General features: G+C 43.1%; 1 protein-coding gene across 4 annotated transcripts in view; it reads right to left on the reverse strand.

The window, feature by feature from the left end:
• khdrbs3 (KH domain containing, RNA binding, signal transduction associated 3) overlaps positions 1-19,805 on the reverse strand; it is a 133,074-nt gene that overhangs the window by 25,777 nt on the left and 87,492 nt on the right. For all 4 annotated transcript variants that reach the window (XR_012767184.1, XM_075449846.1, XM_075449845.1 and 1 more), the window contains one exon: positions 7,519-7,601. Coding sequence is in view for 3 of the 4 variants with exons in the window: in XM_075449846.1 (XP_075305961.1) it covers positions 7,519-7,601 (83 nt within the window). In the remaining variant the exon portion in view is untranslated. The remainder of the gene's footprint in view (positions 1-7,518; positions 7,602-19,805) is intronic.

Genomic DNA, 19,805 nt, shown 5'->3' on the forward strand with positions numbered 1-19,805 from the left:
GAGGGTGCAAGGTGGCAGCACGGGAAAGTCTCTCAGGTGTCAAGCATGAAATAATGCTTTGATCACGCCCGTGCTGTGAGAGATCACCTCGTCGTGACCTCAGCGAGCGTCCAGACAGGGCTGTGCTGCCGCTGTCATCCCTCTCATTTCCCTACAGAAAAGTCACCTCCTCTCTGCTAATAAAAATTAAGGACGCTCTCCACACATGTAGCCCCCTCCAGCTTGCTTGACCTTAGAACTTGATTGGTAGCTAAGCACTGCAGCTCTCCATTACTCAAGAGATAAAGCCCTCCGCTGCCTCTCCAGAAAAAGATGATAGCTCAGTGCTCTGTGTCGTATAAACACGGTGAGAGGAGGCTCTGATCGGGGAGCTGGTGGACCGACTGCCACGGCTGTCGTGCTGAAGTCGCACTCTGCGAGGTTCCCCCAGGCGTCAACTCTCCCCTCCCAAAGATGTAAATGTCGTGAAATGTCTTCTGGGTGTCTAAAAACAGCTTTTTAGCTCGAGTCTCATGTCTTAAGGTCGTGAGTGCCTTATTTGCCTTTCAAGTTGTATTATGTCTAAATGACTCAGCTGTGGCGGTTTTGTGTGACACAGTGTGTACGCTACAGTCACACAGGTTGTCTTGTTTCATTTGTCAAAGTTGGCTTTTGCCTTTATGGACAGCAAGGCGCCACAGAACATTTTGTACAAGTTAAACGCGGCAGAGGATGTGATTCTATCACTACTGCTGTTGGTCAGTGTCACACAGAGACGAGAAGCAAACGATCACATGCACTGGCATCGCGCATTTAAGCAGCTGTGTGCAGAGATTCTGCAGACGGGTGTCGTCTCACGTGGAGGAACTCATGTCATATGTTTGTGTCTTAGTGTAGCGACCAATCCCTCCTTTGTTGCTACTGGATGCTGATTGTTTAGTTTTGACGTGTACTTCGGGCAATAATCCAACGAAACCTTCCTTTTGGCTTGAAATAATAATTAGCTTTTAATTTCTTTATGAAGCCACAATACTTATACTTTGTCCATACAATAGACAGATATCGCTTAAGCACAGTCGAAAACTGTGTGCTTCCCACTCATCAGCATCACCTGTGCCACACTGAGCACGCTGATTTAAACTGCCTGACCCCCCGCCAACATCCGGTAAAGGTCAGTGCACCGAAGAGAAACTGCCGCCTTGTGGCTTGGCAGTGAACATGTTCATAAATAAAACATGGCTCTTACACTTAGTGTTCTCTGATTGTGAGACTTTATCCGAGAGCAAAAACTGTACAAATACTTTCTATTTTGGATAAAAAATCCCTCCAAACATTTCTCTGTGTGAGATGTATCTGTTTCATTCAAACCAAATTAAATATTTCAAGGTCTTTGAAAGCAGGAACCATGACACAATTTACAAACTAATTGGGTTTAATACGCCAACTGTAAGACAAACACTGAAATACATCTTATAAAGAAAGACTGCGATCCTAAGTTAGTTTTACTGAATCAACTGTTGTCCTTCATCACTGAGACAATCTAAAGGCACTCAGTAGAGTTCTGGAAGCACATCGTTTTATACATGAATTCATATGCTTTGCTCTTGTTGGAGGTAAAGTACCAAGAAACGTAGCAATGTATCAAAGAGGAACAGAAAAGCAAGCAATGAGGGACGTTAATAGAATAGAACAGAAAAAAACCTGTTTCCATCCATCAGTTTTGTGTCACACACTGGCAAGTAATATTTGCTATACTTGTGGTTTACCTTGTTTTAACATATATATTCCTTGTTTACTGATTGCTGTTACTCGCAAAACTTCTAATTGCAGAGCTGTGCTAGCACTCTGCTTGGGTGCCGGCAGACTTAATCATGCAAATACAACGTGAGCTCGGTGCCTTTCTTTATCACTGCCGCAGTTTGTTGCCGTAAATATCGGTCGGTTTGTTGGGTGATTCACTGCAGAGCGCTGCGCTGAGTTTGGGATCCTGCCCGCCCCAATGAAAATCTCGCGAGAGCGGGAGGCAAATGGTGAGGAATCTAGCGGGAGCAGGCAGGAGTGGGATGAAGAAAACAGTCCAGCATCGGCCACTTTACAGCACAACTTCTGTTGTCCTAAGCATTTGTGATGAAAATATTATCAACAGACAGATAGAAAAGCTGGTGTTGTAAATGCAGAAATCACAGTATGATATCAACACAATATTATATTCAGTATACAGACTCAACCATAAAGCAAATATTTAGAGGGCCTTTTAAACACACACATTCTTATCAACAAGTAGATTATTATCACACAATAGCGAAACATTAAGGTGACACCATTCTGAAACAGTCGTCTGGGCACTGGACACCTGCAGCGTGAGGAAAAAGAGAAATCACCGCTGAATTCTGCGAGTTCTACGGTGGATGTAAATCAATGTAGAGCTCGTCTGCTTTGTTCAATCCATAAATGTAAGTGAGATGATGCGTAGTCAGATATCATATTGATGAATTCCAAGAGCAAACATTACCCCGCTGCATTTCCTAAACTCGCATAAAAAAATCTGCGTTATTAACAGCCTTGCAACGGGTTTAAGAGCAGCCGCTTTTCCTCATCCTTTCCTTTTCCTGCTCACCGACAGCCGGCCTGTTTCCAGCATAAGCCACTGGGGTAATACCGTGACAGAGAGACTGTAAATTGTTCTGCTTGTTATCCTCCGGCAACTGAAATTCTGCCATGCAGTTGGAGCTCCGGCTGGTGACTGAGAGCTCCTTAGGCAGCGAGAAACATTGTTAGGAGACTTCTTGTCCACATAGACGAACTCACACACACACACACACACACACACACACACACACACACACACACACACACACACACACACATTGAGACAAAGACAGTCTCCTCAGGGCCCGGCCACAGCTGGGACCTGCTCTGACTTTCCTCAAGCTGCAGGGGAGAGTAATGCACCTTTGTCCATCACAAAGCTAAAGAGGGCTGACTGTAAAGTGGAAGCTTCGGAGGAATAAGAGGCACCGAGTTGTGTTGCAGTATTAACCGTCGTTGCAACAGTTAAAGCGAATAAAAGGAACGTTTTAGACCTTAAAGTAATATGTAGTACGGAAAAGCAATCCTGACGTGAGTAAACATGCATTGTGCCTACATACAAACAACCAAAACATGATCAGTCCATGTCTAGTCATAAAAACTGCATGACGCTTCTGTTGTACACATATTTAGTGTCAGCCTGCGGTAACAGCAGCTTTTCAACCAAATCCAAAGACACAAATAAGAGAAGAAGTAAGTGAATCAGCTGTCTCTGGAGGCACAGGCTTCTAAGTCTGGGCCCTATTAGTCTGCTGCTTCAACCCCCCCCCCTTCCACCAGACAGCAGACATGAAAATCTCTTCGAGTCCACCTAGCCTGCAGCCTCTACATGATGGACTCTCTCCTTCTCCTGTACTGTCACCAAACCTGGCAATAAAGACACACTCGCCGTTATTCGCGGGGGCCGCTTTGAAAAGAAATAGCTGCAGATTCCCGAGGCGGACCAGCGTTCCCCCGCAGCGAGCATCTGCACACACCCGCCGCCAACACTTCAAGATAAAAAACCTCGGCGTGTTAGAGAGGCAGAGGAGTGTGTGTGTCAGCTGGAGCCAAAAAAGGAAAAAAAAATAAAAGAGGAGATAGCACAAAAGATGGATGAAGCCGCGGTGACATACAACCTGACACATCCACAAAAGAAAACATCGACCACCCCGCTCACAAAAGCCAGGGGACAGAATAATGCAGCTTTTTTTTTTCTCTTCTTCTTCCCTGGGACAGTTTTTCCCTTTAATTCCCCGGCTGCTGTCAATTCTGTCCAATTTCCGTCACTGTAAAGGTGGCGACAATTACTCTTTTTTTTTTTCCCAAAGTGGCATGGCCTGGCATACAGAAACGTTCGGCACATTGTGTGCTGATGAAATACGGTGGGAGACAAAAGCCTTTGACCTTGCACGGCTTGGAGAGTGTGATAGCTGCATGGCCATAAGAAAATCAATATTCTGCATTTAGCTGTGCATGACCCCCTGTGTTAAATGGAGCAGCATGCCACGAAGACGGTTTATTTTGCAACGACGTGCCAAACACAAAGAGTTAGATGCACCTCAAAGCTGGATCATTTGGAGGGTGATTAAAACAAAGATAACTAGTTTTATCGCAATGAGCTGCAGGTAATTCCTTGGAGGAAGCTGCGATTACATCACTGAGATTTCATTTAAGGGGCTGAGATTCAAAGATGAGCTTCTCAGCAACTATACACAAAACTTAAAGTTTAAAAATGAAAAAAAAGTTAGAATCTCGCTTAATTGCCACTTTTTATCATCATTTGTGAGCGGAACTGGGACACCGGGGGCGGCAACGTGTTCCACTTTTCTGAGTCGATCTTAAAAGGACGACAAAGGTCAGTCAAAACACGCCACGCTCCACGAAACATGTTCACGGGAAGCGTTCCTTATGAGTTTCAAACAGGGTATAAAATGAGCATAAACGACTCCAACCAGCTCATGCACCACCGTCCTGCTGTGTTCCGCCCGCTACACTTCAAAATCTGCTCGCTCGTATCGTCTTACATTTACTAAAAAAAAAATATCCGGCCTGCATGAAGCTCTCGCTGCCCACAGTCGCTCCGCATAAACTCCAGACACATAAATCTAACTTACTGCATATTCAAGTGTTCCGTACAGCCCTTCCAGCTGTTGAGAGCGCTGTCATTTCCTAGATTTAGTTCAATGCTGTACAATAATCTGTGATTTTGTTGGGAATTGTGTGTCGTATAACCGCTGTGATTATGGGCTCAGGCACTGCAATAAAAGGCTCAGGTCTTCCTTCTGCTGGACTCACTCCTACATTGAGCTCATATTCGATACATGTTACATAAATTGAAGGCCCACAGATAGAATCACACACTAACAGGGACAGCATCATTTCCAGGGTAAATCTATTCATTTTAAAATGCCTCCAAACTTTCACATACATATAAAACTACTACTTGAAATCATTTTTCATTTGTAAGGGGATGTGAGAGGCACATCACCAGGCTTAAAACAGTATTTTGACCCTTTTTCATAGAAGGTAAAATACATATGCAGTAACTCATTTCATTATTGCCAAACATACAACACCTTTTATGTAGATTTATTCAGAGAAAGCCAACAAATAACAGCACTACTATGCTACATTCTAAGCCAAATCATTTGCACAGCAGAGAACACTTATTATACTTTATTAAGTGTTATATATGTTAATATTCTTCATTAGGAAATAAAAAGCAAACAATATGTCAGCTCTGACGTAAAATTAAAGCTCCAAACTATTCTTTAATATGGAGAACTACTATATTTTATATTTTAATTTACATTATTTTGCTGTGGAGTAGGGTTATTATTATAATTATTATCATTATTATTATTATTGTTAATTGCAATCAATCGCTTGACTTTGTGAAGTTAATTGGGATTTATGTAAGGGATACGACGAGGTGTCTATTATCAGAAATGAATGGACGACCATTACTTTCAGATAATGGACACCTCGGAGGGCATTATCCCACTTATACCATGGTCCCTTACCAAAGAAAGAAATATTCAATCAATCATTAACACTTTAATGTGTTTTAGAGTTAAAATAGCGAGTAGTCACAGCCGAGCGGACTATTTAATATCTCCCGACCGGACAGACAAAATGTCTCTGAGAGCGGGGGCAGTGTAGCTTTCAAAGATGATGTCCATGTCTTTGTCAGCCAGGAAGTCTCTTTGTGTTTCAACTGCTGAGGTCGGGGTTTTCTTTGTGTTTATCTCGTCCTTGTCATCCTAATTAGTTCAATTCCTCCGGTGTCACCTCCTTGTGTCGCTTCTCCCTTTTCTTTTCTTTTCTTATTCTCTTCTCTCTTTTTCTTCTGCTGCATCCCAGTCTCCCAAGTTATCACATTCAACAAACGAGTTAAAAGAAATTATAAAATTGCTCGTGTTTTTTGTCTGTCTTGCCGTTGTGATAAATAAACTGTGAAATAACGTTGAGTCTCTGTTGCCATGGTTACCAACTAGCGTTTGAGCCAGCGCAATAATTTAGAACCGTCATCAGACAATTTGACCGGTGTGTCCATTATCACTTTTTAACCTACACCCTCCACCCAATCAGAATTGAGTATTCACCCAGACCGCTGTATAACAATCATGTGTTTAACTTTATAATCTGTTAAAAAACATAAAATATATATATATAGATTTTGAAATATTTCTCAGTGAAAATGTTCTGTTGTTCTATCAGCCGAGCTTTCACCTTTAAGGTGACATTTCGGTGTGATGTGGGCGGGAGCTGTTTTGGGAAGATGGATGCAGATGAGGAATATGTCAATACAGAGCTGATTCATTTCGCCATGATCAGTCAGTAAGTGTCTGGAAGGGTTCAGCTTTCAGAATTACTCAACTGAATATTGTTCGCTGTGTGGAAATAGAGACGTCCTTTTTTTTTTGTACTCACAACAGACTCAAGCGATCATGTACAGCTGACAGGCTGTTGGGTTTAGAGGTAAGAGGTGCATCTGTGGACATAGCAGCAGAATGGGTTGAAGGAGTCCATGCACCAACAATGATCATGGCGCCATGGCAGTTTTTCATAAAGTGCTGCCTGAGGGTTCAAAGATTACAACAAGTCAACAGTGGTGTCGGTCCTGGGTATTACCGCCCTGCAGATGTTGAAATACCAAAGTTCTTTGCAGTTTTTAATTTACAAATATTTTTTGTGATGATTCTCTGACAAAGTTTGACACAAACGGGTGAGCAATGACCAATCCTTACTGACAGACTGTCTTTGGTGGATGCTCCTTTTATACCCAGTCCTGACACCCTCACCTGCCACCAACTAATCTGCTGCTTCCAGAACAACGATAGCTTTTCTGTTTTTCTTTGCTTCTAACCCAACTGTTTCTTACTTGCATCAAATGTAAAAATTGTGTCTGATGAATAAAAGTTCCAATGAATCAACTAATTGCACTTTTAACTTTTTATTACATTGTGAAACCTTTCCTGGAAATGTGGTCTGGACATTAATCCTGCAATAAAATCTGAGCGAAGGTCAGCCGTTCTGTCATCAAAATGGAGCTTCATTGATTTTCGCAGCTTTTGTTTTAAGTTGGTCACGAGATGAAATGGGGCTACTTGTTGTTATTCTGTTTCAGAGCAACAGTAAACAGTGACTATTTTAATGGATGTTCGTTAGTGTCAGCATAAACACAAAGATCCTCAACCAAATGCTGGTTCCTCCGATTCAGCAGATGCTTCTGTGACTGCAGTACTCACAGATCAGGGGACGAACAGGCTATATGATCCTTTATGCTGGAGGATGAAAACCAGATGTTGTGTGTTTCTATCTGTTCAACAAAAAGGCAGAGCTCGGTGCTCAGATACAGTAAACCTCGCTGTGGGAAGTCGTGCATGGCAGAGTTACCTGGTATTGACATAAATCTGCGGCATGAATAGCTAATAGTGAGGAATATATAAAAAAAAAAAAACTTACTTTTGTCCTTGATTGGTGTAGTTGTTGTCATATGACTCATATCCTTGGTCATCGTAAGCTGTTCCGTAGCCGTCGTCATACTCCTGAAAAAAGCGAAGGGAAATCACTGTGTCAAATCCATGACAGTGGGACGTGAAGACTGTCGCATGTCCCTGTGTTTTCATTTCATCAGCCTCTCAAAGGATGGGGCTTGAACATCTGTTTGTGCTCATGCAGTCTGCCCCCCCCCCCCGCTCACTGTTCCACCCTGCACTCCACCCAAGGCTCCGCCAAGAGGAACATCAAAGCGAAACCAGTGCCGTGCCCGTCCTAATTTGGGATAAATGGGACTTATGTTCCACAAAAGGCATCGACCCCCAGCGACACATTTCTCATCCCCCACACACTTCTTTGCTAATTCCATCTGCGACCTTTTTTGCATGCTTGAAACGAATGTCTGTAAGATTTAGCAGCAGAAGAAAATACTCATCACACCCATGTTATTATTAAGGCCTTAATTCCTGATTAAAAACATGCAAATGACAGTATTTGAATCAACTCTTTTATCTTTAATCCCCCAGCAACGGAGTGTGTTTGATTCTCACAGGAGTCCCGAATGTAGCAAGACTTACTTGTTTCTGGGTAGCAACAGTTGCTCAGGCATCAGTTTTCCTAAGCTGCTGGGGGAGAACTGGCTGCTGCATTTATGGAATCTAATTCTTCGGAACATCTTGAGAGCTCGGCGGTCATCGTTTGCGAATGTGTTGTTCACATGCGTTCTTTTTTTTTTTTTGTGAAACTGTCTGTCAGTTCTTCTCTCAGCTTAAAGGGAATTCCATTCCTCGCTGGCATTTGTCCTGCAGTTGCCGGAGCTCTTGCAATGTCAACAATTCAACAAGCTGTTGCAGGGAGCAGCTTTATTCAGCAACTGTACTTTTCATTGTGTCAAACCTTTGCATTCCTCTCAAAAAAACATCATCAGCGGGAGTTCTCACAAAGGGATTCGGTGCTGTCAAACCGATGGAATTAAAAGGTTTTCTAGCAGAGAGGACATAGTGGATTTTGATTTAAACTAAAAACACTGACAAACAAATGTAATTTCTATGAGTGACAAACAAGGGAAAGAGGGTTGTCGACAGGCAATTTAACTTTGGGGATATTTTCAGCAATAAATTGTTGCTTTTAAAGAACTCCCGTTTCTCGTTCCAGCAGAAAATAACCAATCTTTGTTGTGTTTAACTGACTGGAGTTTTTTTCTTTTTAGATGCGAGTTAAGTTTTAGTGTCTATTGTCCAAGTTTTGTCACGCCCATGGACTCACGTTTTTAGTTTCATGTTTTAGGTTATGTTTTTGTGTTTCAGTCCATGTTTAGTTTTTAGTCATGTTTTAGTTTCCCTGCACTCTGCTAATTAGTTCACTCACTTCACCTGTGTTATTCCCCACCAGCTGCACCTTGTCACTAATCACTGTCCCTATTTAGTTTCCTGCCTTCCCTTTCAGTTTGTCGGTGCTTTGTTTGTTTCTACCCCTTCATGCCATGCCACGACTTATCCTGACGAAGCTAAGTATTTATTTTTTCCATGCCAAGTCTTTTTGTATGTTTTTCCACAGTTAAAGCTGCAGTCGGCAGGTTTTCAAAATTCCGAGTCTAAGTCGGAAAATTCGAACTGATACAACTTTCAGGTCCCTCCCCCAACCTCTAACAAGCTCCGAATCGCCCCCCAAACCCCTCCCCCTCTGTGGACGAGGTTGTGCACGTGAGTTCACACCAGTGTTGCCAATTTAGCGACTTTGTCGCTAGATTTAGCGACTTTTGGCCATCTCTGGCCACAAAAAAAATAATCTAGCGACTTACCGACTTTCGGGCTCAATCTGACTGAATCTAGCGACAATTTAACTTGTTTTGTGAGTGAAATCAGTTGCCCTGCGACACCATACAAGCCGAGACAGAAGCACTGCAGGACGGCGGCAACCCGGCATACCGTCATTTCCTGTCAAAACGGCAGTTTCAAGCTATCTAACGGCTAGCTACAACGAGGGTGGGTTCACTTCCTGTTTTCAAAACAAAAGCACCTTTTTTATCGTAATGGCTTTCCCTATGATAAAAGGCAACGGGTATTTTATTTTGTCAAAATAACCGGAAGTGCGTTGCTCACTGCGGCTAGCTTTAGTAGCGCCGAATTCGTCGGAACAAAATTGTAAATAGCCGGTATTTTGTCAGGTTTTTAACACGTTGGGGATCTAAACGACTACTTTCTGGCCTGAAAAGTTTCAAATGTTGCTAAAGTTTACAGAGTTTATAGCTGAAATCAGCTTCAGGCCGGCTGATTTCGGCTCGGGAAGGAGCGAAAATATATAATATGGGCGTGGTTACGTCACTTATGACGTCATGACGCAATCTAGCGACTTCTAGCGACTTTTCAGAGAGCCAATAGCGACTTCTTGTGATTTTTTTTTTTTGGCAACACTGGTTCACACCAGTGTGAGCGCACACAAGCTGGGGCAGACTCACGCTCAGCAGCGTGTGCACAAGCTGTGATTGACAGGTAGGATTCCTCCACCCTAACTTGATTGCAAGCATGATTACAGGCTTCAGAGGGAGCTACAGATTTCGTTACTTTTCCTAAACAGCCTATTTAATATTCTACTTCCAGAATCCCATGACAGTTCAAGCTAATATGACTAAAAAAAAGTTGCCGACCGCAGCTTTAAGTTTTTTGATATCCGGCTCAGCCGCGCTTTTCGTTTGTACTTTGTTTTTTGACCCCTTGAATCCTGAGAATTAAACCAAGTTTTGCTTTTGAAGTCCGCATCCGTGTCCTCCCTCCTCACCCCATACCTGACAAGTTTTGCTCATAACTATTCCTAAAGTCGTGTCCTTTCATTTGATATGATGTGTATAATGACTGTCGTGGCCTAAAAGGCTCTTACAGGGCCAAGATAGTCTGAGCACAGCCATTAGCTGGGTTTCCATTCACGAGTGGAGAAACTCTGAAAAAACTGAACAAAAGAAATGTGGATCAAACGTAACTTCACTGCAAATTGAGGGCAAAATATAGGCTGCACAGTGTGCCAAGAAGTAGTTGTCAGAACCGGAGGCAGCAAAAAACAACACCTGTGGTGGACTCATGATTGCATGACAGTTGTGGATCTCAGTGATCCACACTGATTAATCGCATTTGTACGCAAAATCCCAAAAAATGAACCCAAAAGTAGTGTATAGCTTTTAGCATTTAGTTTTATTTTAAATGTGCTGCCATATGAATGAAAGTGCCATAACATTTGTTGTGCAAACACACTTTTAACATCAGCATCTTTCTGTAGTTTTTATGTAGAAGCCTCGCTAGCTAACGTAACGAGTTGACACCGGGCAGCAAGCCGAGATGCTGCGGCAAAGCTTGGCATTCCTCAGGCTACCTGGTGTAGTCTAATTAAGCAACGAGAGACGGTCATGAATGCTAACGACGGAGAAAGAAAACAACGCCGCCCGGGAAAAGCACCTGAGGAATGCCAAGCTTCGCCGCAGCATCTCGTTGGCTCGTTTTTGGTAATTTGTCATACGCCTCGAGGAGACTACGTTTTTCATTCAGAGAAAATTACTTCCTTTTTCCAGCCATGATTCGCACGCTTGCTGCCCGGGGTCAACTCGTTACAAATTACGTTGGCTAGCGAGGCAGAAGCAGACGTCCAGAAAGAAATCAAGGGAGCAAAAGATAAAATAGCTACACATAGTTTTAAAATTATTTTTGCACATGTTTACATTCAGAAAATGGCCAAAAATTAACATTCTAAGTGGATTTCTTGATTCCTATAAACAAATTATTTAAACAGCATTTGTATAGAAATGATTCTGTCCCAAGCCTTTTGATCTATATAAGCGGTTGATTACTATATCCGTGACCACTATAAGCGGTTTCCACTGTAATAAAATAAATAATAAGTGGGTTGAGCAGGCGCCCCATGTACAGAGGCTATAGTCCTCGCTGCAGCTGGCCCCGGTTCGAGTTCCGCATCGGACGGCCCTTTGCTGCGTGTCGTTCCCCCTCTCTCTGCCAAATTATTATTATTTTTAATTAAAAAAATAATAATTTAATTAAAAATAAATAAAACCCGCCTTAATGCGCGATAAAATACTTATCGGCGTTAAATAATTAACGAGTTAACTCGCCCAGCCATAATTTTTACCTGCTCCAATCTATAATGTTCCACACGATCAGCGTGCAGCAGATTTACCGACGCAAATTGCTTTTTTTTTTTTTTTAGAAAAACTGATGACGTACCACCAAACGGACTCACAAGAAAATGGGAAACAAGTCTGAATCTAAAAACTGAATCTATCGAATCATCTTCACTGACACATTTCTCGCTGCCGCTCAACATAAGAAGAAATTAATTTCGTAGAGGAGCACATTCTCCCCGCAATTAAAGAAAATAGTCAAGAAGTGACTGCTGCATCTAACATTCAACAAAGTGTGCATTTGGAGATCAGAAGGGATGTAGGATGGAGCTGAACACACAGCTGTCAAACCAAATAACTGGGCTTTAAGATCCCATCCCTGTCAGCTTGAATTAAAAGACAACTAAAATGGGTTTGTGTATTGTTAGAAATGTCATCACATTTGAAATGAAAATGTCTCTGTTTTCGTTGCCCATCACCTCAAAGCAGCGTCCTATTTCAATCTGTTTAAAAGTCAGCTCTATTATACAGTGCCTACTGCATGCTGGAAAATACGAGTGTGGCTGCGAATATTCAATGAGAATGAATTCTCGGGAGGAGAACCAAAAGGAAAATCCCAGAACTGTTGTTGTGAACGGAGCCTCCGTTATCAGACCAGATGCTTTATTTGAGTCAGCTGCTCTAACCAGTCACTTCTTTCTCACCGCACACTTTTTCCACTCGAAACAAGGCCACATGCGTGCTCGCCAATCCAACACGCGGAAAAGTTCTATCGAGTTATTACATAAAGATATTTCCAAGGATTTTCTATTGAATACATAAACCACACATACAGTAGCACAAGAAGGCATGCGAGACAGACAATTACCACCAAGATATGAGGCTGCTAGCGTGGGCAGACGTTAAACGGAAAATGAACTTAACAAAGAAATTCTTGGCCGCCGAGTTAGACAATTTGATGACACACTGAAATGGTTGAGCTGAAAAGGTGGGGCTGATTAAAAATAATGAGCTGTGTGAGCCACGACCAGTCCACCAGCACAACTGATATCATGAACTTTCATAGCAGGTTTAACGTGCTGCTTCTTTGTGCTACAAGTTGCAGGTCATCTCTGAGGATCAAGCAGGTGTCCAACAACAATGGTAACGTCTCCCTGACAGCCACAGAATGTCTTTTCTTTGATTTGAACCTGGCTCCATTGAAATCAACCCGTTTTCTTTCAGCTTTCTGGAATATAGCTGTAGCTATCGCATCAGCCAGCAGTTGTTGAAGTTGAGTCTCTCTCACGCAGGGAAGACACCAAACAGAGGCAACCAGCCGCAGTCTGAAGATTTAGGGTCAAGTGAACAATGCAAAGATTTATCGAATAAAAGTTGATTGAGGGATTTAATTATCCAGACTTCTCAGAAAAATGTCTTTACTCTGGAAATAAGGTCCTACTTGAGTCCTACTCTGAGAATAATTAAAGTTTTTTTTTTTTTTTTTTTTTTTTTTTTGCTATGAAAAAAAAAACTACTCGCCTTAAAATGGCTCGATTTATGACTATAACTTTCTCCCAATTAAGTAAATGAGGATTTATGAACATGTTAATATGGCTCTGCCTATAATATATATATATATATATATATATTTATATATATATAAATAAGACCCAGCCTAGATGATGACACTGCCTGCCCTGTTTACCCCTTCTCTGTTCATGCTATGCTATGTTTAGCACGTTCAGTGTTGGGGTAATTCTGCAAGGCATGTTATAACCGGAGAGTTGAATTATACAAGTGAAACTATTAGAATCATGATGTATTCACTTTCTCTCACTTTGTTCAATTTTGGAAAAGCACCGCCGCATGGCCGGTTGGCTGGCTCCTGGCGAGCAGCTCCCCCAGCCAGCGTGTCCCCCAGCCAGCGTGTCCCCCAGCCAGCGCGTCCCCCAGCCAGCGCGTCCCCCAGCCAGCGCGTCCCCCAGCCAGCGCGTCCCCCAGCCAGCGCGTCCCCCAGCCAGCGCGTCCCCCAGCCAGCGCGTCCCCCAGCCAGCGTGTCCCCCAGCCTCCAGCTCTCCCCGCTCGCTCGGTTTTCACGTGGCAGGTCCTGGTTCCTGGCGGTGAGCCGTGGCTCGTCTTTTGGTCCTGCTCCACCTAGCTTGTGCTAACAGTTCCTTTTGCTTGCTCAGGCCTCTCTCATTTCATCGGCTCCTCACAGTGCACACAAAAAGACAGATTTGGACCAACACATCCACACTGATGACTGAGTACAGCCCCAATTCCAAACAAATTGGGACTTTTTCAAAAAAAATTATGGCAGGAGTAGCACATCTAAAAAAAAAAAGTTGGGAAGAAGCCACACAAGGCTGGTTACGTTATTTTATTGATCCCGGAGGAAATAGCTCAAATGGGTAAAAGGCAGAGTCTCTGAGTGAAGTGAAGATGGGCAGAGGTTCAGCAGGCAGCTCTGCTTTAAAAACAGACATGACTCTGTCATGGAAATCCCTGCATGGGCTCAGGAACACTTCCAGAAATCAATGTCTGTAAGCAGAGTTCACAGTACCACCCACAAATAAAGGTCAAAGCCCCATCATGCATACAGGAAGTCATCCGTGAACGTAATCCAGGAACACTGCACTTTGCTGTGGGCCAAAATGAACTGAGGCCAAGTGGTAAACTTACAATTCTTTGTCTTTTCTAAATCATGCGAGAGTTGTTGTCAAAGGAACACGTGACGCCACACAGTGGAAAACAACCATCAAATTCAAGATGAGCTCATATTTTTCAAGAAAAAGTCAAATTTCTTACTTCCAACATCTGACATTGTGAATAGAATATTGGTTGATGATACTAAATTTGCAAATCATGGCATTCTGTTTTTTGGTAAACTTTTACTCAAAGTCTTGGGGTTGTAGATTATTAGTCATCGAGGTCATTTTATACCTAATACTCGAGCTAATTGTAGAATGTCAAGTTTGTTCATAAATACTGTTACGTGACTTCTATCTCTTTCTTTTTAATTTCTTTTTTTTTTTTTTTTTTGTTCTTGACTTTTCAACTCTCACTATGAGGAATTCTCTCTAGTTTCTAATCATTGACATGAAGCTGTATGACATCCCATATTAGCTGTCAAGCCCATGGGATTTTCCCCATGTTTTTAGTTTTATGTTTTATCATGTGTTAATCATGTCTTAAGGCCGGCGCACACCTTTACGATTCGTGTACGTTTTTGTCGGCCCGATGACTTCGCATGGGAATCGTAAAGGTGTGCGGTAGCAGCCGACAAACGATTTTGTCGTTTCATCGGATCAAATCAAACATGTTTGATATTTCCGTACGGATTTCCCTTGTGCCGAATACAATCGTATGTGTGTGCGGTCTCTGGTCCGATGTCATCGCGCAGGATTATTTAAACAGCCAATGGGAATCGTGCACTTAGTCACGTTGGACGACTACGACACAAACATGGCTGCCTCCAGTTTGAAAGTCACGTGATTTGTGGCTTCCTATTTCGGTCATGTGACAACATTCGGTCAACATTCGGCTTGGCACTATTTTCTCTCCCTTGGTATCACTGCGTGCTGTGTAGACCGAAGTGCAGACCGAGCAGTCCCCTGCTTCCGAGCAGTAAACACCGTAGCAGGCGCGGCTGTCGGCAGGTGGCAGCAGGCAGTGATACGAAGGGAGAGAAAATAGCGCCAAGCGATTGTGAGGCCTGACTTTTTCCTGGACAACGATTTTGTGATGCAAATGTATTACTCTTTTGAACGAATATTGTTTTGAGAAGCAAAACGCTTTATTTTTCAAACCCCAGCCAACTAGCCGGACTACTTTTGTCAACGCCAAAACGAGGCTGGAACTCGGCTCACAGGACACAGCAGGTGGTAAGTCAAGCTTAATAAATGATATTGCTAATATGGGATGTCATGCAGCTTCATGTCAAAAGAGGCGAACTGTCCCTTTAAGCGAGTCCTCCTCTTGTCTTACTGGTAAATCTACCGAGGTGCTGTCCACTCACATAGGACAACGCCAGCTTGTATTAAGGGCCGCATTAAACTTTAACAATGGCATGTTATTGCCATTTATTCGAGCAGCCACTCTATAATTGAGTTACAAGTGAGCTGAGAGGAGAAACATGCCTGGTTTATAAATCACATTGGCACATTCAAAATGATTCCTCACTCTGTTGTCTGTAACGTGGAAAAAAAAAACAGTTTCCTAATGGAAAGCAGACAGCGATGATGGTGTGAGTGGGGCTATTATAATATATGTGGTGTGTTTGCATTGGTATACCATTTACTCAAAATATTTTGGAGCATGACAATACCGCGACAGCGATGTGTTTCCAGCACTAAACAGGATTAGTGTGACAGTGAGAGGCTGAGGGGAGGGATGATGAGACAGAGAGGGGAGAAGGAGAGCAGCCCCTAAGTGAGTCTTTCATTTGTATGCCAGTGCATGGCTGAGAGGCATGTTGTTAAAAGATAAGGACTGGCCTCTGAGGCCACTGAAAACTAACAGAGGGTCTGGCACCGCATGTTACAACAGCAGTATCACAGCCGCTCCACTGTGCTCTACAATACCACTGTAACAGATAGGATGCCACTGACACCCGGAGCAGGCTTTTCAGGAGCTGGATCTGCTCCCCGGAGCCTGTGCTCCATCTAAATTAGTTCAACAACTCACTGTCCTCACATCACAAACTTCATAATATGCAGGGCACATACGGGATGATCTGTGCTGGAACCTAAAAGGTTCGAATTGAGCGGATGGAAAGAAGAAGAAAAACTTTGCTCTTCCCAGATGACTAAATCATGACACCATCTGCTCAAGGAAAAATGTCCCACCTCTAAACAGCTGTGAGACACAGTAACTTTAGATTATTTGGGATAAAAGCAATATAAACTCCCATGATGTCGCACTACAGAGAACAAACAATCCACCGGTTGCAACCCTTGCCCATCGATCTTGATCTAAGTTTTATCAAAGCAGCTACGTGTCACTTATTCAGCTCTTCCTGCCAGCATATTTCAAAAAGCTGAACCGGCTGGAATTTGCTGAAGCTTTTCTGCTGCAGGGGTAGGAATAATACTCACGCCATCACACTGCGGATGCCAAAAAGTTGGCCCCATGCATCAAGATGAAGTATCACTTCCCGGTGTAAGGCTTGACGAATGTCTTACCTCCTCTTATTCCAACACGTTTGGTTTTGATCTTAGCCGAGTTTCAAATAAAGCCTACTCATGTCTGCCAAGTTGTATCTGTGGAATCCATGTCATTAATAAATTAGCCCCGCAGAAAGGCATCTGCACACTGAGACGCATCAATCACTGCTGCGTTTGTCGCAGCGTGCTGATCCCGAGGGCCTGGGGCCAACACAAGCTGATGCAGACAACGCACAGACAAACCTCTCACATTTACACCTGTGAATAATTTAAAGTAACCAATAAAACAGATCTACTTATTTCTTGATTATGGAGAGAACATGCAGATTGATGGAGAAAATACCTGAACACCACAGCTCTGACTGGCAGCAGACTTATGTGGAAAACAAAGTCTTGGTGTTGTCAGTTGGAAGCCCAGTTCTGTTTTTTTTACTTTCAACATTGAAATACTTTAATGAGCATGAAGGCAAACCACTTCAGGAGTCCTTATTGTACACCTAAAACCTGCATGTAGCTGCAAGGATGAGATGCTGATTGGTCAGATCCACAGTGCCTCAGTCACAAATACCCCATTTCGACCAGCGTGGATCCAGTACTGGTTCAGAACTAGTGTCTATTCTTTCAACAGCCTCAGAATCTGCTCTTGGCCGAGAAGACTGGTTGTAGATTTCAGTCTTTGTTGTCTACATCTATGAAATGTTTACGTTAAGGACTGGGGGTGGGATTATACAGAGCAACGGAAACAACTAATATATGCCGACCACCATGCTTAAAAACCACGGAGCCAGTGCAGCATTAAGTCTGCCTCTTCTAAGGGAAAACAATTAAAAAACAAGCTTCAAAGCAGACGTGAAATCGAAGCAGAAGGGGAACTGCCCCTTCAGACACTGCTACGCTCAGCAACACATTGTGTCAAACGTGCACCGTGCAGTGACGATCGGTGGCTGACTGGACAAAGTGCATGCGCAGCACATAGCTTGGCAAGCGACAAAGCTGACAACACCTTGCACGGACACGAGGCATCCATTCAAACACAGAGGGCAAAGGGAAGGAAAAGCTAATACTGTCTGTGTATGAATTTCCTGAACTGTATGACATGAGTTGTCGTGATCTCCCTTATTCCCACAATGCCACTGTTTAAGAATGCAGAACCCTTCTGCTGGGTATTGCAACACTGTGTGGCACAGTCGTGATCCTTTTCTCTAAACACAAACAGGACTAGTAGCAGGGCTTATATATTATTTTGGTTGGGGAAATGCACCTTCATTAGGGGCAGCGTATACACTGCATACAAACAGGAAGCCTCACACCTCCCAAATCTGCCTGTTTGCTCTGCAAATCCCGATTCCTCACTTGACCGGTGACGAATGCAGCTCATCTTTCAGTCTACAAGCTCATACATTTTTTAGTGGCATGATGATGTGGCTCTGTGGTAGCTCTCTGGCCCACAGAAGAGGTTTGAACGTTGAACCAGCTCCAAAGTTGCATCAGCACTGGCTCAGCAGAGGTGCCTGGTTTAAGATGGTCCAAGGGGATGGGGGTGGGTAAACTCAGAGCCTGACAAAATGGATTTCTCATCATCCTATAACTTTAGAGAGAATCTACAAGCTTTGTGATTGTAGGTAGTTATCTATATTCATCTATGCCTAGTAGATTTGTTTAAAAAAAATAAAATAAATCAATGATCCCCATGAAATTCAGGGGATCATTGATCACCACCAGATTAAAGCTCCAAATATCACAGCAATGCATGAATCATGAATCATTGAAATGTCTCCCCATAGAAATTCCAGATGATTCCAATCTGTCGGAAATAAAAAATAATAACGTTTTCTCAGCAATTGTTCCATTCATCAGCTTCGTCTCAGGTGAGGAGGTTTCAGCCTGATCTTTATGACTGCTCCTGCTTACACACACGCAACGTCTGAGATATTTTCCTAACCGTTACATCCAATTTAGATTGACCGGCTTCAAGGTGCAACGAACTCGACAGCAGGAATCAATTAACAATGCTGGGATCTATGCGGAAGAGGACATGCAGAGAAGTGCTTGAGGGGGGTTGATGGATTCTTGCCACAACAGACAGCAAAGACTCACAATCCTAAGAGAGGATTAACGGTATCTGGAGGGTTTAATGTAAACAATAGCGGCCCAAGAGCACCGCACACTTCTTGGTTTTCTCACTCAGAGGAATTAAGTTCACACGTGAACAGACCAAAAAAAAAACCCTATGAAAGTGAGTCTATTCCATTTTCTCCTCACATCCCTCTCCACGTTGAAAATGTTGGAGCTGTATAGAAGAGACGTCACGCAGCCTCTTTTTTAGAAATGACATCATTTTTAATTCTTCTCCAATGGGATTAGCAGCAGGTAAGGCAGCCGTCTCACTGTTCCTAATGAATGACATGAAATGAGATTTGGCTGCAATCATCGTAACCATTTAAGACAGATGGGGCAGCCAAGACCGGATCACGGGATAATAACATTTTAGTGGTTTTGTTTGGTAACAATTGGATTCGGAATAATTTAATGCTGATGCAAACAGAAGCTTTTAGAGAACTGGATTATTAAACCAGACAACTTCCAGACAAAGATGCCGTAAGTCTGGTTTTGTCGTCCCCGACAAAGCCGCCAAGAGATAACCGAGATCCGGTTGTTTTTGTCACCTGCAGCTGAACATGTGTTTTGGCCTGTGGCGATGACGTGCGGCACAAAGAGAAGACGCATGCGAGCCAAGCGGAGACAAATGCAGGCAGCACATGTGAAAAAGAAACATCTTTGTCATTTCCTTGATGAATATAAGAGCCTATTTATCAAGCGCTCGATGGAGAGCCCTTGTTGTGTGATAGTGATGTATTCATATAGTACAAAACAACTAATTTGCAGCGATGGGGTAAGATTTATCTTGTGGCAGATGTTGGGGGTCTGCCCCCCCCCCCCGCCCAACCAGACACACAGGTGCAGGTGACGGGGGATGCAGTTTA

The sequence above is a fragment of the Odontesthes bonariensis genome, chromosome 18, assembly GCF_027942865.1.
Source record: "Odontesthes bonariensis isolate fOdoBon6 chromosome 18, fOdoBon6.hap1, whole genome shotgun sequence".
Taxonomy (NCBI): Eukaryota; Metazoa; Chordata; class Actinopteri; order Atheriniformes; family Atherinopsidae; genus Odontesthes; species Odontesthes bonariensis.